The sequence below is a fragment of the Aspergillus clavatus genome, genomic scaffold (genome assembly GCF_000002715.2).
Source record: "Aspergillus clavatus NRRL 1 1099423829802 genomic scaffold, whole genome shotgun sequence".
Taxonomy (NCBI): domain Eukaryota; kingdom Fungi; phylum Ascomycota; class Eurotiomycetes; order Eurotiales; family Aspergillaceae; genus Aspergillus; species Aspergillus clavatus.
In genome coordinates, this window is record NW_001517097.1 from 279,508 (window position 1) to 304,749 (window position 25,242).

Below are 25,242 nucleotides of genomic sequence, written 5' to 3' on the forward strand. Positions count from 1 at the left end.
GATGGCCTGATGGATGACTAAGGCATCAACTGTCGCCCACAGACGAATCACGGGGACGCTAAACCGGCTTTGCTTCGTTAAGCCGGAACGCCCGACGTCCGTATAATCCCACTACTGTCCGCCAAAGCAGAAGAAAGACGCAACAGCCGTTCGACTGCCTCCAGCAACCATGTTCCCTCAACGCCCTATGTTCCGCGCTGCTCAGCAGCTGCGCAGCGCTCCCGTCCGCTCTGCCTTCCAGCGCCGCTTCAACGGCACCGACTCCAAGCTTCCCTGGATGGTCGACAACGAGTTCAACCGCGAGAGAGCTGCCGTCAAGCACCACGCCGCTGCCACCAGTGGTGCGTATACCCCCAATTGGCTTTCAGACGACCTTGTGCATGATTAAGAATGCTTGTTATATGTGTGGTACTGACTCAATGGCTCTGTAGACCTGTGGCGCAAGCTCTCCTAGTATGTCTTGCCTGACGCAATTGATATTCTCTTTACCAAGTACACCCGCTTTTGTACTCACAACTACCTAGTGCCGTCGTTCCCTGCCTGATCCTTGCCGGCCTCAACGCCTACAACCTTTGGAACGAGCATTGGGAGCACTGGGAGCACATGCCTCCTCTTGAGGAACGTGTCGAGTACCCCTACCAGAACATCCGTGTGAAGAACTTCGCCTGGGGTGACGGAGACAAGGTTAGTGTTTTCTCTGACGACAGCTTGTATCGTTACAATTGCTAATCAAGAAATCTTCTCTAGACCTTCTTGTAAGTTATCTCACTGGATGAATTCAAGCCGACATCCGTCAAAGTTTCCTTTTTCTTCCATCTTGGCTCCATACCTTTCGTCGACTCGGATCATCTCAATTCGTGTTGCTAACTATTATGCAGCTGGAACTCCGACGTCAACTACCACAACAAGGAGAAGGCCACCTAAATTACTCTCAGTGATTAGGGATAACTGCTTCTTTGACTAGTCTCGGCTCTGCCGCGAACGGGACGGATGCATGTATATTTACTGCGAAAATGAGGCGAAAGCCGCTGTGGGAGTGTAGGCCGGGCTTCTTTGATGAAGTTGAATAGGAGTTACCAAGACAATGCTGATTATTGAATTCCCTTTGTTCCATTCAAAATCTTCGTCTCATCCTAAGCTTTGTGAAACCGAGTAGACATCGAACCAAGCGTCAGATTCGGAGAATTGCGAAAGTTCAAATATGGTCTGCACTCTCAATGTGTTGGTTCGACCCGATATTCGACCAAATCTTGCAAAGCAAGATCTTCGGTCGGCGAGACATCTTCACAAACGATTTCATCATAACGCAGCTCATTAATATACATTGTTATGCCTGCTATATGCTTACCCCGGATAATTTCTGAAGGTCCAGGTATTTGGCCGCATAATCATTTGCCAGGACCAAGTCGCCCGTAAGATGCATCACGGTGGCTTTCTTGGCCATCATCTCACACTGGCCCTTGATATCTTCGATCTCCTCATATTGATCATAGGCACAGTCGAGATAGCCTAAAGCACGGTTCATATATTCCGTCTTGGCGGGCGTGTTCTGCCCCTGGCTCCACAGTTTACCTGCCATGCCCATGTTCGCATCCACGAGGAGCGAATACGCTTGTGCAGTTAGGTCACAATCGTCGGTTTCGAGAACCTGAGGCATGATACTTTCGATCATCTCATGGACAGCTTCGAATTCGCGTAGGCTCAGGAGGACCCCGCCCAGTACGCAGATCGCTTCCCAAAGACCAGGGAGAAGTCTCGAGCGGTGTGCGATACTGGCGGCTCTCATTGCGAGTGAGAATCCTCGTTGCGGGTTTCCTGTCTTCTGGAAGATTCGAGCCTTGAAGCAAAGCAGTCTGACCTGAGAGTATATATCGAAGTTGTCTTGGTGTATGGATTGGGCCGTTTGCTCGACGATCTCTAAAGCTCGGCCATAGTCACCTTGTCGAATCTTGTATTTTATGGAGAGAAATGATAGCAGAAGTGAGGCATCGTTGCCTGGAAGTTGTATTGCTTCAAGTTGTGAAAGAAGGTGGTCTGCTGCCACTTTATCATCCCTACTACTGTGTTAGATTTGCTGACTGTAGAGAGTGAGGATAGACGCACCGGCATATCTGCCGCTTGAGTTGTAGGATGCCTGAAAAGAACGTCCAATGTTGATTTTCTTTCAAAGATCGTAGCTTTTCAGGTGCAACTTGCTTCATTAAGGCTGAAATATCCCTGTAGCGACCTTGTTGAGCCAACTTGTAGACTCTATGTTAGCAGATATGAAGAATTCGTGAGGCACTTATGCATACCAACTCGCAGCTACGAAATGTGCTCTTGAGGTAGTCCTCGAAGGGTGATCGATTCGCATAGCATTGGCGAAATATCTCGTTACTGAGCCATGCGAGGTGGGTCACCCCTGATGAAGGTTAGTGATTGAAGATCAGCTGTAAAGAAGTTCTTGTGTTGGGAAACATACCTATTCTGGAGTACAGCGCATTTTGTAGCAGAAGCTGAGGACCCATTGAGCTCACCAGATTTTTTGTGACATTGAGGTGTGACGCCCGAACTATATTCTCGATGGTAGATGCAAGGCTCTCTCCCTGGGAAAGTTTTAGAATCTACTTTGAGGAGAAAATTGATGACGATACCCACATTTTGTAGTTCCAGCTTGGCCTCACTCAACAATGTCGTGCTCAAAAGACTCCACATCTCTGTTTCCTTTGCTTTGGCTTCTAAGAATGCAAGACCTTCCTTCTCGTTTCCGAGCATCCCAGTGTTCTGGACATCCTTCATCTGCTCTGGAAAGGCTTTCCCGAAATGATACAGCCAGCTCATACAGAAGTTCAGACAATTCATATCGTGGGACTCTCGAGCTATGGAGACAGCCTCCTGCATTGCGGAAACTGCTTCCCCATAGCACCCAAAGTCGGCCTGGAGAATAGCGAGATTGAGTAACGCGTACTGGTAAGAGCTTCGGTCACGGCTATGCATAGTATAATCAAAATAGCGGTGGAGGTTGTCGAAGGATGATGGATAATCTCCAGCACGCCAGGCATCGAGAAACCTAGGGCCCGTCAGCAATCTCTGAGTCATTGTAACATGAACAAACGAGACTCACCTCAAGTAATAGACCAGATTTGGTAGTGTGACGCCGGATGATATTATACGCTCCAGCTGCACTTTCATGCCGTCAGGAACTCTCCCTCCGAGCCCTACATTCTGTCAGAACAATTTAACCAATTTTCGAGACCTGGAAAGACATGTATACTTTGCAACTCGCCAATTTGGAACTCTAGGAGTCGTTCCACATCCTTAGTACTGACAAATGTTTCATCTTCCGCATCAGCTTCGATGTTACCGTAAGCCACCTGAGCAAGCTGACTATATGTGTCCAACTTGAGTTCGAGTAAGTTGATATCCACGGGATCCCGTTCAGCCGATGGGTTCTTCTTCGACCACACCCGGTAGGTTGGCAACCGATAATGAACGAAGCCTTTCCAGAGCTTGACGGAATCGTGGAACTGGAGCCTGGTGAATTCGAGCTGGGCCCTTCTCACAAATGCGCCCAACGGCGAACACCTCGAGAGGCGCATACAACCGATTTCAGGAGCAAGGCCATTATCCCTGTCGCGGATTTGTTCTTCACGAGACTTGGCCAGTATGTCACATATATCGGCAAAGAAGACTTCCAGAGCGTCGCAAGAATCAATGGACCAGATCTTCTTGAGAAATAAATCCCATACCGAGCGGCCGGGTATTGAGGAAGCTTTAGACGAAAGTGCATCCTCCAAATCAGCAACAGAGACTGCACATCCTTGATTTCCTTTGCCTGAAAATGAGACTGAGCCAGATTCCAAGGGACTCAGGTTAGCTACAAGAAAGGAGAGGACATGGATGGCGGAGGAATTTGGGACGACTCCCTCAGTATAGATGGAGATGAGGCAAAGAAGAGCGATCTTCGAGGGGGTCAGGTAACGACTCATTTTGCTTGTTCTCTTTGTATCTTCTATACTTTTTCTTTATAGATTCAGCATTATTCGTCGAATGATGAGTCTGGCCCACGAATGGACGAGCTATGCTGGACCTTTCCTTCGTGATGGAAACATCAGCGCGTCTCTTTGTATGCAATCAGACCGCGTAATAAGATTTCAAGTCCAAACAACCGAGTTTGATTGAAAAGACACGCAAAAAGGATAATGTAACGCGACCAACCCCCGTCAAGCTCGCTAATTGATTGTTGAATTGTGAGATTGAGCCTGTCCGGGTCCAACAACACAGCAACTGCAATGTCAAGGGAGGAAGTTTTGTTAAGGCACTCAGTTTGTGCCTGAGGCAGACACTCATAGATATACCCCACCAAAAAACTTATCTTTATCGCATCTCGACTTGTTCCTGAGTCACATCCTGAGATTGTCATTGCAATCATTATTATCATGGCGGACGCACTTACGAACACAGATTTGCAGGGCGCCTTGCCCCTGATTGCCCGGGGAAAAGTCCGTGATCTCTATGAGGTGGATGATAAGACTCTCCTCTTCATTGCGACTGATCGCATCTCCGCATACGATGTGATCATGGAGAATGTATGGACCTACATCAAATACTCTAATTACACTTCATGTCAGGTCTGCTAATGTCTGTCTCTCCAGGGTATCCCTAACAAGGGAGTTCTTCTCACGTTATGCACAAAGACATGGTTCAAGATCTTGACCGATGCGATCCCCTCTGTGCGCACGCATTTCATCACCCTCGACCTCCCCCCTCAGATTCCTGCTTCCCTCCGCCCAGTGCTTCAGAACCGAAGCATGCAGGTGCGCAAACTCAGAATTCTGCCCATTGAAGCCATCGTTCGCGGCTACATCACGGGATCCGCTTGGAATGAGTACAAGAAGTCGGGTACTGTCCATGGCATCAAGATCGCTCCTGGTCTGAGAGAGAGCGAGGCGTTCCCTGATGGCCCAATCTACACTCCCAGCACCAAGGCTGAACAGGGCGAGCATGATGAAAATATTCACCCGGATCAAGGTATGTATCCGTCCGGTCCATGGTTGTACATGACATTGTAGGACCTATGGAAATTGGTTCTTTGATCAATTCAAAACTAATGAATTGCTGAACAATAGCTGCTGCCATCCTTGGTGAACACGCATCCACTGTTGCCAATCTTGCCGTACAGCTGTATAAGGCCGCACACGCCTACGCCCTGTCCCGCGGTGTTATCATTGCCGACACGAAATTCGAGTTCGGTGTTGACGAGGAGACCAATGAAGTCGTCTTGGCTGACGAGGTCCTGACACCCGACTCGTCCCGTTTCTGGCCCAAGGATGATTACGAAATCGGCCGTGGCCAGCAGAGCTTTGACAAGCAGTTCCTGCGGGACTGGCTGGTTAGCGAGGGATTGAAAGGAAAGGAGGGCGTCCGGATGCCCGACGAGATTGTGCAGAAGACCACCGAGAAGTATAAGGAGGCTTGGGAGAAGATTACCGGTGGTAACTAAGGCCACTTAGCATTTGCATAAGATGGCGACAGCGTAGTGTAGAAGAAGATTCCAATGATGAGATAATGGCATATAAATAAATCCATGAAATTTGAATAAATTTTGAGTGTAAACGAAGTATGATGATCAAATAGTATAGTACAAGTCTTTCCCTGGAATCCGTCCAACTACGGTTCCCACTCTGAGCGCAGGCCCTTCAGTCCTTTCGCCTTCTTCCCGCCCTCTATTTCTTGCCCCTTTCCATCTGACTCGCTAGAAAGAGAGTCGCCCGTCCAACCCGTTTTGACACCTTCATCGATAGGCAACGCACCCGCTCCGCAAATCCGCTGCTCATCCTTGAACTCTTCTTCGCTGATCCCGTTCGTCGCCCAGATGCGATGAATTCGTAAATCATAAGGACCCTCGATTCGATCTGTGAGACCAATTCCAATGCTCTTGACCCGCTGCCGGAGAAGAGAAGTCTGCGGCTCCATGACGAGACCGTGGTTTGTACGAACGAACGAGTTAAAAGGTAGAAGAATTGTCTCCCAGCCGGTGCCGCCGGATGTTGTGGCCGTCGAGGACATAATTGTAGACTCGGGAGGCACGTCGGAGAGAGAAGCAGGAATTCCGCCTGAGAAGAGGCTGTCGGCGAGCTCGGGCGGTTCGGCCGTCTCACTCGATGCAAATGACGAAAGGCGATCTGCATTGACTTGGTTCTGAACGCGGTGGTGACGGGTGTATAGTCTATGTTGGTGAATATCTGTCTCGACGATGGAATCGGTCTGGAGGTTCACGGTGTACCGCCGGCCGTCAGACTTCACTCGTAGAGCCAGGTACGAGAAAGGGTCCACGTCCCAATAGAGCCGACCAAAGAGCCAGAGCCCTCGGTCCTTGTTGCGGAAAGCCGCATATCCTATTTTGGTCCCGCTGAGTCTTAGTCCTTCTGTGCAGGCGCGCCATGCGAGCGAGAATAGTCGAACATACCAGTTCTCTCTACCCTCCAGTTGTTGGGGAGTTTTGTCGAGATGCTCCCGTGGAATCTTGCATGAGCAGGGGAGCCCGTTGAAGGATCCGCAGGGACATAATCAAGGCTGGCTGTGCTGAACCCGCCTACGGCACGATCCGCCATGGTTTTGCAGCCCGAAACGGCAGATTCATCTTCAAAGTCGAGGAGGGTATACGGCTTGGTAGGAGTATGGAGGCCTTCGGAATTCCAGGCTATATAACATCCATATCATCAGCGAGCTGTGAGTGATTGAATGGGGAGTTTAAAAGGAGCTCGACAACAGACGTTAGAATACTTACCGATCCTCGATAAACGCGAAAGCTCTCCTGCACTGCGCTTGAAGAATCCCGCAGGTTTCGCGGACAGACACCTCGCGGTGGGAAACATGACTGGAAGCGGTTCAGTCAATGAACAGATTATTATTGCAAAATCAGATGGAAATAATTCTGCCCGAGAATTTGAGAGTATTCACTGCTCAAAGAGCGTAGAGTTGTTTAGCTTGGGATGATGTCGCCTTCTGGTGACGCCAAGCTGATCGGTCCCGACGATAAGATCTGATCGATAACCCCGAGTCTCGCTTGAGGCTTTGAGGGCATATCAGGAACTACATGCTTCATAAACTACTACATATCTACTCTCAACATTCATATTCAGTCAACAAAAACAAACACCAGAACCATTAATCTGAGGCAATGTATTTCCCTAGCAATAGTCTTGCCGGGCAGTCTCAAATTTGGTAATGCCTCTGAGATCCATGGATAGAAAACAGTGTACTGACTGGATGCCTAGTAGCATATACTACTGTCAACAAAGGAAGAGAAATGGCGGTTAATTATGTCTGCAACGCCGTTATTGTGACAAATAGCTGGAGCTGCACATGGTACCCCAGTATGATTCAATACAAGTCGAAGTTCAATGAGAACTCCCTCGAAGCTGTCAATAGCGAAAGGCATCCAAGGACCAACTTTTGGCAGCTTGGCCAACTATTTAATGTTTACATGTCCCGTTTTCATCGTCTTCTCATCAGGGAGAGAGAGTCATGAAAATCTGACGGATGCTCTGCTGGGGCCTGAACCACAGACCGCTGATCATCCCTGGGCCAAACAAGAGCTACACATGGATAAGCTTAATGTACAGACGGTTGCTTGACTGAGTTATTGGTCTTTTTGACTGGACGGAAGAGGGATTGACTCAAATGATCTGCAGTCTGACGGTTTTTCATTGTTTGACCTCTTGTTGGCGTCATAATTTTCCCCTTCAGGGCTCCGCGTCCACGAATTTAACGGCTCAGATATCAAAAATAGAACTGCAAACCACAGTACTATGACCCCCTCTACATCCTTTCTACGCCCGCCAGGCAGACGAGCAGGGCTAGGCAGGAAGTACAGTAGAGTCTTTGGGATTAAAATCCTAGCCTGTTCGCGCTGGTGGGCCCCCTTTTCTTCATACTTCAAACCTCTCGATTGATCAACAAGCAAGTACTCGTCTACATTGATTCTTACACGCTTTCACACACACAAGCATCAAAAACCTTCATTCATTCGTTTATACCACTCGCTAAAACCTCACGCTTTCCCTCGCTCAAGATGGTTTTGCATTTCATTTTTCCGAACCCAAACGGGCCATATCAAGCCTATCCTCGTCGCCAGGATAGACAGTTTCAAGAACCCAATGCTAGAAACGCTCAGGGCTTATTCCCTCCAGACGCTTGTGTCTTCGTTGGAAAGCACGTACCCCTATCCGTCTTCCTGGCAATCATATGGATACTGACGTCTATCAGTTTGGCAATTGGTATCAATCCTGAGACACTCGCACGAGATGTGCAGGAGAAATTCTCTTCGATTGGAAGATGCCATGTCAAGATCAAGCTCGACAAACGCAATCTCCCTGGGGCCTTTGTGCAATTTGAGGTCAGTATCTTCATATCTCCTGTCTTTGTCTGATACTGTCTCCTGAACATCATCTGACCCCCTGTTAGAAAGTCGAAGATGCCGATACTGCACTGGCTTGGGGAGAAAACATCAAGCTTCACAACCGCTGGTTGCGCATCGAAAGAGCCAGGGGAAAGAGTAAGTTTCATTGCCCTTTGACCAGTCCTATTGTGGACCATCCTATTGATATCGACACAGGAACGGCATGCTTCGGCTCCCGGGACGGGGCGCCAGTCACCCAAGACCACGTCTCCATGGCCCTCGGCTGGCAGGGTCCCATTGAAGCATGTGGCTTCGAACACGCTCTCAACCAATTCGGAATGTGGACTATCATCTGCAAAGTGACATTTGCCTTTGTTGACGACTTCAAAGACGCCGTCAAGGTACGTATATCATCATCATCATCATCATCACCATCATAATGTTGTTATCTTGGTGCACATGACTAACTCCCACACCTACAGGCATTCAAGAAAAATCCAGTCTACTACCTCATTCCGCTGGATATCGAGGGCAGTCCTCTGGTGCCCAGACCCTACCGACAACCTCCGTATTACAATAACAGCAACGACCCATCGACCCGGCGCCGGCGCACCAAGGAAATTGCTGACCTTATGCGCGACAAGGGCCACACACGGGTCCCCCTACCGGCAGAACTCCAGCCGAAGACCGGCCACACCGTCGAAGAATATGTCCGCAAAGAGGCCCATAGTAGAGGCTACGACCAGGACGAGCAACTCCTCCTCGATGTGATCCAGGACCTGGAGAACGAACAGCGCGCAAAGCATCTCCGGGAAGAATGGAGCACGCCGTCCTCAGACAATTCCACCGCTCGTACGCCTTCTGCATCAATGTACTCGTCCGGCTCGGCCTTTGACTCCTTCTCTACGGATGTCCAAATCAGCGAAGCTGGGCCCCAGACTCAACCTCAGCCTGAGTATCTCGAATCCACAATCGACCACTTGCTCTCCGGCGACTCGTCTACTGCGGGTTTGCCCAGGTCCACAAGCACTATCCGGAGCCGATCTCGCTCCAAGTCCATCTAAACGCCATGCACTCCACGCATGCACACAAGACCTCTTCCCAGTCCCTGTGAGGAAGAGGCAAGTCAAAAACTTCCAGTCCTTACTGGGGAGGGTGCCGGGGCGGGTTGGCGGGAAAAAACGGCACTCTAACCTCTCTGGTTGTTTTCTACGGCGTTTGGCGTTTACGGTCTATATACTTCGAACTCAGTTGCGCAAAAATAAAAAACGACGACAAAAAATCGACAAAACGAAAAACCGACAACCCGGTTCGAAGGAAATAATATATCTACGCTCTATACTCACTATCTTTGCTCTGTCATGAGGAATTTATAATACTGGATGGAAGGAATAATTGGGAGATTGTCTATGTTGATCTTGACTTTGTTTTGGATATCGGATATGACAGAGGCTGGAAGTGTATAGTTGCAACCACACTCATTACACTCGAGATGACTCACGAATACAAATTATTTCACCTTTTTCCAACACTCTAAAGCTTGTGCCTTTGGGGGTCCCTATTTCCCCGCTGAAAGTAGTGTACTCCTCGTAATGCTTAGTCCGGTTCAGGCACCAGCACTTTGCCACCAATGACACCTACATCTCAGAGCAGAGCGCTGCCTATCAGGCCAGCCGCTACTTTAAGTCCGGGACGACAATGAACGAGTAATGGGCGGGAAGATTCGGGGGATTCACAGTCTGTAGGTCTGGGTTTGGGTCAACCGTCGAGTCGACATTCGTGCCTAGACGGATCCAAGTAATCAGGTATATATCATCATCAATACTCCATGTAGTCAAGACCATTCGAGACCATGCCACGAGTGAGGTGTATATGCATATGCTGCCTGCCAAGTGCAATTGAACCACCCATCCGATATGAACGCCAGGCTCTAAATACACAGCCATGCATGTCGTCAAACCACATAATTGATGCCAGATGCCATTGTCAACAAGGAAGATGTTTGCGCGCTCAGATCTCAAATGCCAGACATTAAAAAGACACACACACAGTCCCAGGGAGAGGCACAAGTGAGTAGAAAACCGATGAGAATGCAGTAAACAGAGTGCATAGAGGAGGTGATATAGATAGCTTCGACAAACAATCGAAAAGGTGTAATGACAAAACGAGGCAAGTGAGAGGAGAGAGAAGAATGCAAATATAGATGGTATCAAGCTGCAAATATACGTGGTAATCAACGAAGGCAATGAAAACAGGACAAAGGAATATATACAGCGGTCATAATCATAATCATTGCGTAAGCCCCCAGGTACATCCTAGATTGCGAATGCGCCTAGGCCCTGACACGCCGGGCGTCAAAGTATCCTAGGCTGACTGCAGTGTCGTTGGTGCCGGCAATGGGAGCCGCGTCTTCAAGAAGTTCCCAAGGACGCACGGGGTAGGCTCCAATGGCACGGCCGCGATATTGGAGACACAGATGACTCGCTCCGCAATTCAGTCCTTCCGGCAATCCTGTCGGTACCCCCAAGGATGCTGATGCAGGTTGTGGAGGGTTGGAGGGTCCCGCTGTTAGACTACCTGAAGGGGTAGGGGCGGGAGTCGATCCCGATGCTGCAGGTGATGGGATCGATACAGGAAGTGTGGCGTTCGAGGTCGGGCCATCCCCTAGGGGGCCCAGAAGATAGAGAAATCGAGAATCGTTTTGAGATTGTGCAAAAGGGGAGCATTTGTCTTTGAGGAACCGGGCACATTGATGACGAAGTTCATCCGGAAACATATCAATGAGGGATGCCGCAACATCCAGTGCATGTGTCTGTAAAAGGATCCCTGGGCAGGGACGGTGGTCCCCCTGTCTCATTGAATGTGGAAAGTAATCGGCCGTTGGAAAGAGGCGCAGCACACTATCCGGGAGGCGTGCAAGAGTGATGCAAAATATAGATATAAGTAGGCGCGTTTGTTCTTGGGACGCGCTGGATTTAGGTGCTGGCGGAATGCTAAAGGCACTCCGGTGGAGGACAATCATCCTTAGCAACGCAGAAAACCAAAATGCAAGACTTCGCTCAAATTCTGTGCGAGATTGGATCACTTGTTCTGCGTCAATACCATGTCTCATCTCAGTGGAACCGTTATAACTTGTTTGCATGCTGACGAGCTTGTGGAGTAGAAGATCCATTTTCTCCACAAGGACAGAACCAACCCCTTGGACACCTGAATCAGGAATGCTATACGCCAGCTTTTCAATGATAGTCAGATATAGCTTTGCCGTCTCAAGAGAGGTGCCATTATTCATCGAGCGGCCTTCATTAGCTTCTTCGAACAGAGGTATAGCAAAGAAGCTCTTCTCAGCTCGTTCTCGAATCTGGACAAAGTCAGTCGAGGAGCGCTCCTGGTAGAAGGGTTTCGACACCATACCTGTCGCACTGCATCCTGGTTCATGAGACGAACGAGACCTACCCAGTTAGATCGTCTTGAACGAGAATCTGCAATCGCAGCCTTGAACATCACGTCTACAATCTCGTTTTTCACATTGCTTCCAGCTTCAGCATTGAAGAGAGTCTGGAGCTTCAGTTGGCAGAATGGCAGCGAAAAATCATTGGTGAGTTCTATGACCTTCTCGGCCACGGAGACATTTGGTGGGTCTGGACGGTACAACGTCAGTGACAATACAAGCGAGAATCTTGGATTAGACCGAATATCGCGCTTACCGGGTCCTGTGTCAAATCCCAGAAGAGTATCGAGCGCCTTAGTTAAGACCATCATTGATGTGGAATGCTGGGTGATGAGTTTTTCAGTACAGTATTGTACAGCACTCTCCGGATTTTTGGTGAGCAAAATCTGAAGCAGCACCATGGCGTTCTGGTTTAGGTTCATCTGTCCTTGATCAGAATGATTATCTTGATCCTGAGAGTCAATTAAGGCGATAGCATCGCGAATGATATTGAAAGTCTCTTCAGGATGCTTAGATAGAAATTCTTTCTGTGAAAGGTGGAACCGATATGTGACCATATCGAAGTACCGACTCTGCCCTGCTGGCGGTGGTACAAGGAGTTGAAGAAGATCTATTTTCAAGTCATTCGGGTGTGGAATCATCGATGCCACCTTCTCGGACTGCAGAAGTCTCCGCACGAGGAAGATGAAGGCTTGGATGGTAACACATCCAACGCCAATTAGAGGGGGCAATACTCGAGACAGCATTGTTCGAGTGGACGATTTCAGAAGGCCACAGATCCAGCGAATTAGCATGATGTCGAAATGCTTCGGGTGGAAGGGCCTTAGATACGCTAGATACCGGCAAATATCATTAGCCGACAGCTTGACTCGATCCTCAGCACGGCCTAACGAAGTGATAAGCGCATTGAAAATTGCATCCATAGTGGACTCATCCATGCCACCTCCAGAGAACAGGAGTTGATCTAACTTCTCCGGAAACAATGAATCAGTTTCATTGAAAGTAGCAGGGATGTGATCGGAAAGCGGCGACGGTGCTGCCATGGATGATTTGTTCTCAATCCGGCCAAGATCCTGGCGGAGAAGAGCAACCGTGTTAAACTCTCCAGGTAGATGAAGTCCAAGGTCAATCAAAGAGAGTATCAAATCCAAGCTCGTCACGCCAAGTCTTTTGAGACGAGCATAAGACTCAACAAATCTCCTGAAAAGGCCTGTCGAAGCACCAATGACAGAAAAAGATTGGAAATGGTAGTTGACTGTATCAGCTGCGGATGCCAAAATTAGTCCGTCATCACAATTAGTAGCCTGGTTGAGAACGTCCGCAAGCATAGACAAATCCCCAAATCCTTCCAAGATGTCCCGGATAGAGTAGAATTCATCGGCAGAGAGCACGGGTTGTCCAATGGCAATTTGAAACTTCCCGGTAGAGCCACGTCGACCTTCTGTAACTCCACGGCGAATCCACTGACCGATCTCGGATTTGACAGCCCATGTCAACTCTGATTGCGCGACATCACAGGACATGGCACTGTCCGTTACACTAGAAAAGATATTGGGAAGGCGTTGGGCTATGGATGCCTTGAGGGTCGCAATCATTGCTTCCTCTTTCGAGACTTCAATCCCAGCGCGGTGAAGCAGGGTGTTGCGAAGATTGCGTACATGGTCTGGAAGGCGGCTGACCGGAAGTTGGAGGAGGAGCTCAAGATCGTCAGATAGATGTTTGTGGTGCTGGTGAGAATCTTTTGAACAGTCGGCAACTCCTTTCGCCATCAACCATTGGAGATATCGACCCACGGAGAATGTCTGAGATCGAACCAGTTCCGAGATAATATGATAAATGTTGTCCATATTCAGATGACTGCCGTCATGGCCTTCGGCGAGGAATGAGATGATGCAGGAGTCCACGTCAACCCCAGCTACCTTCCATTTCCGCAGGAGGCGTGCCCCGGTATAGACACGGCATATACCATGTCGAAACGGCGTAGAGACCCACTCCAAGAGCTTGAAAACCAACGCGGCTTTGTCGTCGATGGCACTGAGAGAGGCAATGGAAACAGCCGTGACATCGTGCGTGGAGCGGATGGAGTCGAATAGCTGGATTACGCGTTGTTGTGGTGGTTGGTTTGCAGTTTCTTGACACTTCCTCGGCCGCTGGACCCGCGCATTTCGCTCGCTCAGGTTCTGGATGACCGCCCTGTGCACACTATCCTTCATGTTCAAGCAAGACGATAGAAGATCTTTATACTTATCCCATGAATGCGGAAGCACTGCCGATGACGTATGCTCGAGTGTGAGCTTCCTAATATGCAGCGACAATCGATCCGCCAGAGGACGAAGTGTGTTGGACGAATCTAGCTTGTTGGCCTTGGACAGCTTCTCGAGCAGCAGCTCAGCCAGTCGCCTTCCACGCTTTCTGTACCGTAGAAGGTGGTTCCAGTAGATCCCTAGCATGAGAAGCCAGACTGGCAAGGTGTTGAGCGGTGCTGCTTCCAGCGAGGAGAGAAACCATCCAAGATACTGATCATGGTCGAGAAGCTGCTCGAAGAACAAGCGAGCGGTAAGGCTAACCGCGTAGGTCATCTTCAACTTCCAGTCGGCCACTCCACAACTCGTGATTACACCGTCAAGGAACTGTTGGACGTTGGTGGTCCAATCACGAACCCATTTGGCTTCCAGGCCAATAGCCAGGGCGCCACTGGTGCCCTTTCTTTTGAAGGCGCGAATCTCGTTAGCGCCGACACACTTTGCAAGCCATACTGCCCGCCCGACAGGCACCCACTTGGTTAAGCATTGGTCCAAAAGGACCCTGCCTCGGATACCATGAGGAATAGTCCGACTGAGCCGGCGTAACGGGACAGTCGGATTGGCCAGGTCCCGAAGCCAAGCTTCACGTTTGTTGTCCGTAAGCGTGACCCGCGGAGGTGGCTTGAAAGTAGAAGGCGCGGTGACCATGCTATGGCCTTGTCTTTTCTCAAGGGCGGCAGCAAATACAGAGGAGAGCATTTGCAAACCGGAACGATGCTTAAGTTGTGCGTATAGGGAAGGGCGAGCAGTATTAGACTCATTTTGCGACACCTGTGTGCGATCGTAGTATCCCTGTTTTGCTGTCTGTTCATTGAGTACGTCTTCTGGATGGTTTCCGGTCCATGGCAAAAAATCCGCGACCTCTATAAGAGAAATAAAATCGTTAGAGAATGCTTTGCAATAGATGGGAAAGGCGCGGAACAACTTACTATCACCTCTCAGGACTGGCGCGACGGATGGGACTTCAATGTGATATGGAGTAGTGCGGACTTCCTTGGCAGGTGTAACCCCCCGTAATCCTGCAGCACTACTCGCTGTAGGATCAGCAGGGCTATGCTTCCAAGGCGGAGCAGGAAATGACGGCGGCGACAGAGGCTTGACGTCCTGCGCTGCAGCTGTTGTACTTTCAACATTTGGCTCTCCGGCTCCAGGAACCTCCGAGAGTAATGCCTGGAAGGACCAGACCGGGCGTCCGCGCCATGACAGAGGAGGTGGCTTCGAGCTGGTGGAAACTGGAGTGCTCTTGGGCTCCCCAAGCCCTGCAGAGGCTGGACTTCCATCCCGAGCGTTGGAACCACTATGAATATCCAACCTCAGCCGCTTCGCCGGGTGTTCTCGCTCTTGCGCCTCTCCGCCGTTCGCTGTAAGGTCGATGACTGCCGACGGTCCGGTTTGCGGCTGCGGCGCAGGCATTGACGACTGCTCGGGATGGAGATCGGGCTGACCCAGAGCATGTGGGATGTCGGTAAGTCCGGAGGCACTGTGAACGGCGCGCAGTGGATGACCCCACGGTTGGACGCCGGCGGAAGAATGGGGTATCATCTCAGCTTCATGGTGTATGCAAGCATCGAAATTTGGGGCATCGGAGCAGGTCTTTGAGGGCGATGATCACGCCAAGCGATTCACCGAATACTAGAAAACAAGGTTATGTTGCGCGGTTGGTTCACCATGGAAGAGTTCGGAGGAGAGAATGGATTGGTTTCGTCGCAGGGTGATGGGTGATGGGTGATGGGGAGATCAGGCTATTCGGACGGGGATGGCGGCCGGGAAATAACAGACGGGGTGGAGGATACAATCAGGTCTCGGAGGGTCGAAAGGGAGGCAATATCTCGCTCAAGAGTCTTGTTTTCTCGTGCAGAGTTCGGTGGATAGAAGAGATCGTGATGCAATCATGAAAAAGAAGAAGGAAAAAGGGGAGTGAGTAAGAAAATAATGAAAAAGCAATATAGGACTTAGGAGAAGACTGATCAGGAATCCAGCCGAGCCCGGAGGCCGAGATAGTACACAATACACATAGTCACATAGGTACTAACTAAGCAGCACCTAGCACAGTTGGAACGGAGTACGGAGTAGATCACGTAAGGCCCTGGAGTATTATTTTTTAGCGAGTTTCTCCTTTCTACAGTAGAATCATTATTTCTGGGATAGTGTATTATTATTATCATCTAGGTCTCTCTATGTAAGTAAGTGTCTGATCAATATCCACGATGGACGCTCATACGGAGGAACTACTTCGGACTTAGGTTATAGGGACAGTCACATCGACACCTCACTTTATGGCGGTTTTACTCCGTATCTAGACTTGACCATAAGTAATAATCATACCGACTCGCTTTTGTCAACGACAATCTGGATCAACACATCTTTACCCCACTGAAGATCAAGATCTGACCAGTCTATCTATCGTCATCAAGTGACAGATTGCCGTTCCTAGGAGAAGGGGGCCAAATACATACAGGCTTAGGTTGTGGTAGACTGGTAGCTACTACTAGCTAGTCTAGATAGATATGACTGTCTGTGTGGCACCACTTATCGCTTGGAAGACGGAAGTACCTCCTTAGAGCAGTCTAAGGTACCTAGGTAGACTGGTATAGTGAATTAGTGATACCGATAGTCTGATAGACTTCAACGCCATGGAAAGGAATTTCCAATGTATCTATCACTCTCCCCAGTCATAGATCGTAAGTCCTACTTATCTCTCTAATTGTGCGTGCTAGTTACTTGCTACGGTTATCAAGGCATCGGGGGAAAACAAGTAGAAAGAAAGCCGAATAACCGAGATCTAACTTGGAAGACTGCGGAATCCCATCTGCCAGGTCAGATCAGATCAGATCATCAGTACCTAGTAGGTCATACCTACCTTTACCCGTAACTTACGAGATAGTGGCATGATACGGGCGCAATATGATGCTATTTCCATCACTCATCCTGGCAACCGCACGGGAAAATATTTTTCAAGCATTCGGTGATTACTGCTCAATATTCTGTCCAAAACATTCGTGCTGGCGCTTGGCAATCATATCCCGCTGTGGATCAGATCGGCTTCCAGGAGGATTGGGGGTGTTCTTGTAGGACTGGACTGGTTGAAGAGTGCATTGAAGATCCTGGGTTCCGGCGCATGTTTGGGGATGGTGACTCTGCTGAGTTTGCTGTGCATGGGCATCATTCAGTCACCTTTTCACGCAGTACGGACTGCGTTAATAATGATCGATCCTAGTTGCAGGCTGCAGTGCGACCTCAGCGCTCAGAGTCAAACATAGGCAAAGCACAATTCAAGGCGATCCGAGTGGTCAGAAGATAGCCAGGACTGGTTATCTGGATGCATGCAGGACGCAGGGATAAGGAAAGTTAGGCAGAACGGCGTCTCAAGTCGAGGGTAACAGAGGTAAAGGTGAGAAAGACGAACTGGGGCGAAACACATTTGATACCCTATCTTCTAATCGTTTATTGATTTTTGGATTGTATCACCTCCGATTATATATTCCTGCGTAGAGCAAGTCGATCAGCATTCAGTCGTAGGAGTGGCCCTCCAGAGAAGATTACCCTAACTAGCCAAGATATATTACGCCATCTCAAATGCAGAATCATCGGGGGAAAGATAAAGCCAGTGATCAATACCCCTGCTACCCTGTATCTAGATGATTATGCGAAAGAATCTCCCTAATACTCCCTAGTCTCAGTAATAATACTTGATAGTGAGTATGAAAAGTCCATACTACTGCCTTCATGAATGTAGCACGTGAGCAACCCCAGATAGCGTCACTAAGTAATCACTTGGCATGGCTATAAGATTCACCATTAAGACTGAATACTTGTGCCCCAAGAATATATGTTGAAGAACAGGCAGCCGGCTCGATGCGGATATTGGTTGGTCGCCAGCGACGACCTAGTATATTTTAGTGTCTATGTAGAGCAGGTTCAATCTAGATGGCAGCTTCTCTTCCCAAAATCCAGTGTCCCTACTGAAAACCGCAGAAACATAGCCGGGTTCAGAGTTGCTGGGGGTGCGGACTTCATAACCTTCCTCACTAACGTCCCTGTCGAGGATCACGCTTCTTAGTCAAAGCATATAGGTGGCAACAGACCCTGCAAGCTCGCCACGGTGGAGGCCCTAGATGGCGCAGCGCGAAAAGAAGCAGCCGGTTTTTGGAGCCTGACAATGGATGAAGCTGCCAAAAAGAGGGAGGGTCCTGGGGTAACTGAAGGGAGATCACAAGAGGTAGCCGATGCGCAGATTGTCAAGAGCTGCGAAAAGACCTCGATGAACAGAGGGTGCCATCATATAGCCTCGCAACGCTACCAATGGCCCAGAATCACAATCGCAAATTTGTCGCATATTGGTCATTTGAGAACCGACCGACTGGGTGAGAATGCTCCAAACTTCAAAGAAGTATGATGAATGTCAGGTTCATCTGACATCACTCATTTTCAAGTCGCTTTTGAATAGTGTTGTATCATTTATCAGAGCAACATCTCTGGCAGAATCGTATTGTTCTCAGAGCCGTACCCCTAGACGGTGTTTCTGTGCTCTGCTTGATAGTTGAGCGATTCCCCTCATGCGTAAATTTTGCTAATTTTCAGAACAAGCAACCAGTCAATGGATATATCTTCATAGGAGGTAGTGCGTGCAATGCTCATAGAAAGCTCTTCGGTGGATTGAAGTCTGTAGATACGCGGGTCTGTAAGCGGAACGATCTCCGCGATCGATAGTTGATCGAGTGACAGGATCCAACCTTGCCAGTTTTGTCTTGGCGTCACTATGATCACTTGGCTAGCCATAATTACAACGTCCCTTATCACGCTGTTCTATTCCAACATACTATTCGATTGTCTAGACAGTCATCAGAATAAATCATGGCGTCAAAGAAAGATATGCGGAGGCTAGACCTCGGTGAGTCGATTTCCCAACATCATCACAGTCTCAATCATGAGAACGGAGCTTTGCTAATGCCGGTGTTGAACTCTAGCCATCCCCTATATCGATCCACCGAAGGAAAAGAATGAGGCTGATATGTCGGGTACAATAAGACTCATCCTTCTACCTGTCTATTTATAAGGCATGGATGGACAAATTTACTAATCCTCTGGACTAGGAGCGATGTCGAGCACTATGCCCATGGCTGCGGTGGGTGAACATTCCTCTTTTGCGACTTTATGCGCGCGCTGACCTCTTGGGCAGATGTTCACTAGGAATCGGTGAGAAAGATCCAACAAGCTGGCAGACTTGGGTTTGATGTCTAACTACTCTACTCCCGCGGATACAGGATGATCGGATGGTACGTTCAGCGTGTTTGTCCACGTACTGTGCCAACTGGCTTCTAATCTGCATACATACAGGGTCTCCCTTGTCTTCTCGCTCCAGTCCTGGCTCGGTGAAACTCCTGACCAGAAGAAATCGGCATCTACTCCCGCATACATGTCCGTCTTGATGTCTCGTTCGTCTCCCCAATACCCCCTGCGAAGTGAAAGCCATGGTGACTAATTGCTGATAATATCTCCAGTGATGGCCCTCGTCGTTGTACGTTACCGATACATCCCTACTATTCTGAGCATCATAGTAGAGTATCCTAGCAGACGTATCTGTTCCACAACTAACCCTGCGCAGACGTACTTCCCTATATTCATGCCACCGCCAGCTGCACGGGGCACTGCTGCCGCCGCCGCTCCTTCTCCTGTACCCTCGCCCTAGAATATCGATGAGCTGATACCGAAAGACATGCCGATCGCAACGCTCCTTAGCTGGGACTCAGATACCATCATTGACTACTCTTGAAGTTATGGATAGCATGGATCCGATGGGGAGACTAGTGACATGAATTGGGTTATACCACACGTTTTTACTAAGGCCCCTTCTGCCTCTAAAATCCACACAGCGACGCTGTGGCAACATACTTGTATTTTAATAGTTCATCTCATGTAATAGCAATTAATATGGGTGGTGGGCGTTCTGCCAGTTGTAGCATCAATCACCTACGTTCCAATCTTCGGCCCAATACGATGGTCGCCACGACATCCCAAAACGCTTTATCGTAAGACACGAGCCAGGGCAGCTTTCAACCAGTAGTCTGAGAATCTCATCAATAATAACCATAGAAACAGCACTCTTCTGATGGAATGGTGGCCCAGTCCGAAATGAGAAAGGGAACAACGAGACTATGTGTCAAGGTGGCTTAGTCACCACCACACCGCTTTCCCCCACAAGGGCGCTAAATCAAGATGCGCCCCTCAAAAGGCTCTTCTGCTCCTCCTTCTATCTCTTTCTTTAACACCACTACCTGCCTCCATCGCAACCTGCTCAGTCTACAGACTTGCAATCGCTCGATTCTACAAAGAGACACTAGATCTCTCACTTCGTTCACTTATACTTTACCGCTTTTAAGGGCCGTTTACGTCAAAAGGCCGAGTTTATGTCCATCGAAAACCTCAAGACCTTCGGTGAGTCCTTTCGCCACCCTCCCTTTTGTGATCACTCGCTGCTCGAACTGCGATCGAAAACATCTAGATATTCTTTTGGCAATCCATATCGCTGTGATGCGAGGTTTCTGGGCTTCGTATCATTTTGTTGTGGATTGTTACTCCCTTTACCCCTACCGTCACAATCTACATGTCATCTTGGTGGGGTAGATTTGAGGTCATGAGAGCCTGAGGCTGACACGTGCTCCAACACAGACCCCTTCGCCGAAGCTGACGAAGACACCGGCGAGACTAAACAGTCTCAAAATTACATCCACATACGGATTCAACGTACGATATATCCCGCTCACCTTTAATCTCTCTGATTTGGTCGTCGACGACGACGGCAAAATGATTCCTCTTTAAAATAAGTCAGGCGCTAACCATCGCTTCAACAGAGCGCAATGGTCGAAAGACCTTGACCACAGTTCAGGGTCTCCCCAAGAAGTTCGACCAGAAGAAGATCTTGAAGGTGATCAAGAAGAAGTTTGGTACGTCTTGCCAACCGGGTTTGGACGTTAAATTCGTGATGCATGGCTAACAAACCCCACAGCATGCAATGGCACCATCGTCAATGACACCGAGATGGGCGAGGTGATTCAGCTGCAAGGAGACCAGCGTAAAGATGTCCAGGAGTTCTTGACCGACAAGAAGGAAGGTCTTGAGCTTGATGCCAAGACCATCAAAGTCCACGGTTTCTAAAATCGACGCCGTTTACCGTTCCAGTCCCTTCTTCCCAGTCTATGTCGCCCTCAGAAAGTTACGGATAGGGAGTATGATGTCTTGTCCGTCCTTCGCCTGAACATGCATGTTCCTTGCAGCGTTCACGCGGAGCCGGCAAGCTTCCTGCCTTCTCCCAACAATCTGTGCTCGGCACGCTGGACTTGGGCCATGTCGAAATGACGCGCTTCGGAGGTCGATCCCTCGCATTTGCGAGTGGGCGACTTTGTGAAGCGAGCTCTTAGTCTTCATTGTCTCTTTGACTCGACTGCTATTTTTAAGAACGGGACCATGATGGAACGAGGCGTTGGTAGATACCCACTATGCTCATAGATGCTTTTCTTCTTGTTTTCAGTTTTATGGTGCTTTCGCCTTGTCGCAATACTGGCGATCCACACTATCGACGTTGCGAAGGGCCAAAAGATAGCGATGATTAGGTTGCGTTCCTCTTGGACTCTCCTGTTTCTCGTTCCTTTAGCCATCCACTGTCTTTTTGATGTTTCCTTAGCTGCCCTCCTCAGTTTAAGAATATCAATTCATTTAATACTTCTATTTTTTGAAGCTCACTAGCGTGATGCCTATCGCAGATATGGAACCTAGGAACAAATGCTTCCTCTCTGTAGAGCATTTGTCCGCAGACGCAAGTGTATGAGCTCTCCAGCTACTTCCGGACAGAACACGCAATAGAATTGAAAAATATCAAATCAAATTTGGCTGCAATTCAACGAAGAGCCTTGAACCTTTTGAAGTAGGTCGTTTATGTAGTATATTGTATTTACAACTCCCCAGCCGCAGCTCTAGCATCTGCAACCCGCATGCGAAAAAATATCGTGACGGCCCAGTCCCACAACTTCTGTGTAAACACGAAGATGGGCACTTCCGGCTCGTTTTCGCGGGTCAAGTGTAGCTGCAGAAGAAGCGAGGACATGCTGACGAAACTCGCAACAGAGACTACCAGCAACGAAGCGGCCGTTTCACGCTTGATTCTGGAATGGTTTTGGGTGGCATGGTAAAGGAATGTAAGGATCTTTCGCTCGATATCAGTACTCAGCGCTTCCGTGAAGCACAGGGATCAAAGCCGGGGACTGAACGCACCGTGGTGATGGATATCCAGGCGGGTAAGAGACAGCGGGGATCTGAAGACGCGCCAGACAGATAAAGCACCCAAGAAGTAATATAAGCAATCAGCCCATTTGTTGTGAGAAGACGAATGACAACAGCCGGTGGGGTATAATTCAAAAGCCTGCAAAAGGAGGGAGAGGTGAGCAAGCGGCAGGAGGTATCAGGTAGTTACTGGGGTCAACAGACCATCGAGACATCATACAATCAGCAAAAAAGTAAGAAAGATATGCAGATGCACAGCACTGTTGATAGAAACCAGTGGTTAGCGAAGAATCTTTGGACAAGCGAAGCTCCGGTATCAGACGTCGGAGCGAGTTGAGGGAAATAGATAGGCCATCACTTACCCACATAATAGCCAAAGCTACCTCCGTCACCCTAAATCTTCTCTCTACATCCCAATCTTGTCCGACACTTCCCACAATTGCTGCTGCCCACCCTTCACTGCCCATCCCTGCCCGTATGTGAAGAAGCTCGGCGAGAAAGGTGAAAGCACACCGCAACCCCCACCAAGCAGCAGGCACCGTGCTTAGCGCACGACAAACCAGCAAAGGCACATACCACTTCCTGTCTACTCCCAAAATGACAGCCACGCGAGGATGAAGGGCTGACGGCGCGGCATCGTGACCTGCATCGTTGCCGTGGGGAGGGTGGGCTGCAGAGGGGGCGGGGGATGACGAAGCCACGCTTTTGTCTCGGAGCTCTCTCGCTGAGGTATGCACAGAGGAGTAAGAGGGCGGAAGAGGTGACGGATTCGAGTCCGAGCGTGAAATGGTCAGATTAGGGTCGGAAGGAGACTGGGCATGGAGAAGGAAGGGCGGAGGAGCGGCATCACGACGAGGAGGAGCCAGCCTTAAAGTACGGCATATGCGGCCGCTGCGCGATGACACCGAAGAATGGTGAGTAAGGAACGTTCAAGATTTCAAGAAGGAGATAGCGTCTGATCTGCTATCCTATGTGGAGATCGATTCGCTGTGTTCGACACCGGATGATCTCTGGTCTGTTTTTTTTTTTTTTTGTCTTGACCTGGGTATGGTTGGTATTCTTGGCTATACAACAGAGCAACACGTAGGTGACGACTCTGAAGAGGCAAGCCCAGCTAGTTGAAGATGGTCCGAGCAATGCAGCCAGAACTCCAACACATCCAAGATTGGGTGTGTCGCGGCGGAAAAGGAACCTCAGTGATGTTTATGATGGGAAATGCCAAACCGCCGGTTGGAGACCCGCAGCGGAGCAGTAGTCACGTGGTCAGCCCCATCCCGTGATTTCCATTGTTGTATGGAACAATTTGTTGCGGCTTCACCAGGTGCTTTCGATTCCCAGTCCCTTTGACCGTTCCCTGTTGTCTTCGCCTATGATGGCCTCATCCTTGCGGCTGCCTTCGGGCTCAATTCACGCGGCCGTCCGGTTCAACGCTTCCGTCTCCCAATTTCCCAGCCAAACCAGTTCACCATTCCGGTCCGCATATTGCCAATGTCGGTACTTTTCTCAGTCCCCGGTGGCTCAGCGCGGCTTGTCCGGCATGCCACAGAATATCTCGGTCAAGCAACCTGCACAGCCAAGTATGAGAACTAGAGGTCGAGAGATGTCAAGATCGGAATTACCTCAGGACATTGGCCTGCTACCCGGCACCTACGTTCGACCTCTATGGAGGGACATGCCCTCGATCTTCCAACAGCCGAAAGAACGCATGCAATTGGAATGGTTATGGCTCAAAAACGCATTTCAAAATTTCCTCGGGTATGCCCACCAAGTGCCCGTCTATGGTTGTGTGAGCAAGGTTTGCGACTAACGTATACTAGACTTCTTGCTTATAGCAAATGGATCAACAAAGGGCTACCACTGCGCTTGAAGGAACGGCGGCAGATTGCTCGTGAGCTTCATCAGCGAATGTACAGTGCTTTCGCAGAGTCAGTTTTCTTCTCCATCTTCCTCGCGGTTTCGTGGACTTTGCTAACCACATATTCTGGTATATAGTGGGGATGTCACCACCTTGCGCAAAATTTGTTGTACCGGTCTCGCGAACAGCCTGAGCTCTCGCATAAACAGCCGTTCGAAGGATGAAAAAGTGACCTGGACTTTAGACAAATACAATCGCACGCCTGCTACCCTCTTCACAGGAGTTCGTGTCCTGTCTGACCGTGCTACTCAGATTCCAGAGTTGCCCGATTCTGGAGTTCGCCAAGTCGTCGTCCGCATCACGAGCCGACAGTCGACAAGTAAGGCCCAGGCTCCCACCAAGCGCGGTGCTGAGGCTGCTGGTGCCGGAGAGGCTGCGCCAGCCAAGCAGCAGGATTGCACCGAATATATCGTCATCCAGAAGCTCCGGTGGACCGGCGAAGAGGAGGAATGGCGCGTCTGGGGCCATGCGACTCCCACAACCGTTGAAGATCTCGACAGCCCATTCTTTGCCTCGGGACTCACACTTGCTGAGCGCATGGACGCAATGAAGGACATGATGACTGGAAAGAAATGATCATCGTCATCATCTCCTGTTCGTCTTCTAACACAATAGGTCTTTCGTACCTTACAACTTCCTCGCCAAAACCACCTTAGGATTCCCTTTTCGGACTGTTAGTCCAATCGGTCCTTGAAGACTTTCGGTACAATCCCCTGTACTTTTTGTGGGGACCCAAGATGCTTTCGGTCCAGCGACCGCACTACTGCTATACGCCAGCTGCTTTCTGTTCTTGGATGTCTTACAATTATACAGATTCTCTGGTGTTGTCTTTGTATTGTCGCAAAATCTCCCCCTCGCTCTTCCTGTTACGTTTTGTATTATTCAGCGAGATATCAGGGAGTCTGGATCAGCAAAC

At 49.4% G+C, this 25,242-nt stretch overlaps 10 protein-coding genes across 10 annotated transcripts, besides 1 other annotated feature; 6 read left to right on the forward strand and 4 right to left on the reverse strand.

Annotated features, from left to right (window-relative positions):
• Nucleotides 1-169: 169 nt before the first annotated feature.
• ACLA_034140 (cytochrome c oxidase subunit VIa) lies at nucleotides 170-924 on the forward strand (the record flags this gene model as incomplete). The annotated part of the gene is made up of 5 exons (XM_001270636.1): nucleotides 170-341; nucleotides 432-453; nucleotides 525-684; nucleotides 748-755; nucleotides 879-924. The coding sequence occupies 5 exons, from the start codon at nucleotides 170-172 to the stop codon at nucleotides 922-924; spliced, it is 408 nt and encodes a 135-aa protein (XP_001270637.1).
• Nucleotides 925-1,336: 412 nt separating this feature from the next.
• ACLA_034150 (putative anaphase-promoting complex subunit Apc5) lies at nucleotides 1,337-3,968 on the reverse strand (the record flags this gene model as incomplete). Its single annotated transcript, XM_001270637.1, has 7 exons — nucleotides 1,337-2,054; nucleotides 2,104-2,240; nucleotides 2,295-2,401; nucleotides 2,462-2,585; nucleotides 2,638-3,049; nucleotides 3,104-3,197; nucleotides 3,254-3,968. 7 exons carry the CDS (start codon nucleotides 3,966-3,968, stop codon nucleotides 1,337-1,339), a joined length of 2,307 nt encoding a protein of 768 aa, XP_001270638.1.
• A 450-nt stretch (nucleotides 3,969-4,418) lies between these two features.
• On the forward strand, nucleotides 4,419-5,482 carry ACLA_034160 (phosphoribosylaminoimidazolesuccinocarboxamide synthase; the record flags this gene model as incomplete). The annotated part of the gene is made up of 3 exons (XM_001270638.1): nucleotides 4,419-4,568; nucleotides 4,635-5,010; nucleotides 5,109-5,482. The coding sequence occupies 3 exons, from the start codon at nucleotides 4,419-4,421 to the stop codon at nucleotides 5,480-5,482; spliced, it is 900 nt and encodes a 299-aa protein (XP_001270639.1).
• Nucleotides 5,483-5,649: 167 nt separating this feature from the next.
• Nucleotides 5,650-6,857, reverse strand: ACLA_034170 (CIA30 family protein; the record flags this gene model as incomplete). The annotated part of the gene is made up of 3 exons (XM_001270639.1): nucleotides 5,650-6,377; nucleotides 6,449-6,682; nucleotides 6,770-6,857. 3 exons carry the CDS (start codon nucleotides 6,855-6,857, stop codon nucleotides 5,650-5,652), a joined length of 1,050 nt encoding a protein of 349 aa, XP_001270640.1.
• Nucleotides 6,858-8,056: 1,199 nt separating this feature from the next.
• Nucleotides 8,057-9,447, forward strand: ACLA_034180 (uncharacterized protein; the record flags this gene model as incomplete). The annotated part of the gene is made up of 4 exons (XM_001270640.1): nucleotides 8,057-8,380; nucleotides 8,449-8,539; nucleotides 8,600-8,784; nucleotides 8,866-9,447. 4 exons carry the CDS (start codon nucleotides 8,057-8,059, stop codon nucleotides 9,445-9,447), a joined length of 1,182 nt encoding a protein of 393 aa, XP_001270641.1.
• Nucleotides 8,793-8,821: a microsatellite.
• Nucleotides 9,448-10,715: 1,268 nt separating the features above from the next.
• ACLA_034190 (uncharacterized protein) lies at nucleotides 10,716-15,676 on the reverse strand (the record flags this gene model as incomplete). The annotated part of the gene is made up of 4 exons (XM_001270641.1): nucleotides 10,716-11,741; nucleotides 11,795-12,021; nucleotides 12,088-14,997; nucleotides 15,064-15,676. 4 exons carry the CDS (start codon nucleotides 15,674-15,676, stop codon nucleotides 10,716-10,718), a joined length of 4,776 nt encoding a protein of 1,591 aa, XP_001270642.1.
• Nucleotides 15,677-19,244: 3,568 nt separating this feature from the next.
• On the forward strand, nucleotides 19,245-19,823 carry ACLA_034200 (uncharacterized protein; the record flags this gene model as incomplete). The annotated part of the gene is made up of 5 exons (XM_001270642.1): nucleotides 19,245-19,259; nucleotides 19,314-19,330; nucleotides 19,399-19,410; nucleotides 19,472-19,569; nucleotides 19,636-19,823. The coding sequence occupies 5 exons, from the start codon at nucleotides 19,245-19,247 to the stop codon at nucleotides 19,821-19,823; spliced, it is 330 nt and encodes a 109-aa protein (XP_001270643.1).
• A 718-nt stretch (nucleotides 19,824-20,541) lies between these two features.
• Nucleotides 20,542-21,289, forward strand: ACLA_034210 (translation initiation factor eIF1; the record flags this gene model as incomplete). Its single annotated transcript, XM_001270643.1, has 4 exons — nucleotides 20,542-20,569; nucleotides 20,804-20,878; nucleotides 20,986-21,078; nucleotides 21,141-21,289. 4 exons carry the CDS (start codon nucleotides 20,542-20,544, stop codon nucleotides 21,287-21,289), a joined length of 345 nt encoding a protein of 114 aa, XP_001270644.1.
• A 793-nt stretch (nucleotides 21,290-22,082) lies between these two features.
• ACLA_034220 (uncharacterized protein) lies at nucleotides 22,083-22,235 on the reverse strand (the record flags this gene model as incomplete). The annotated part of the gene is made up of 1 exon (XM_001270644.1): nucleotides 22,083-22,235. The coding sequence occupies one exon, from the start codon at nucleotides 22,233-22,235 to the stop codon at nucleotides 22,083-22,085; it is 153 nt and encodes a 50-aa protein (XP_001270645.1).
• A 1,548-nt stretch (nucleotides 22,236-23,783) lies between these two features.
• Nucleotides 23,784-24,902, forward strand: ACLA_034230 (uncharacterized protein; the record flags this gene model as incomplete). The annotated part of the gene is made up of 3 exons (XM_001270645.1): nucleotides 23,784-24,166; nucleotides 24,229-24,336; nucleotides 24,404-24,902. The coding sequence occupies 3 exons, from the start codon at nucleotides 23,784-23,786 to the stop codon at nucleotides 24,900-24,902; spliced, it is 990 nt and encodes a 329-aa protein (XP_001270646.1).
• Between the last annotated feature and the right edge of the window lie 340 nt (nucleotides 24,903-25,242).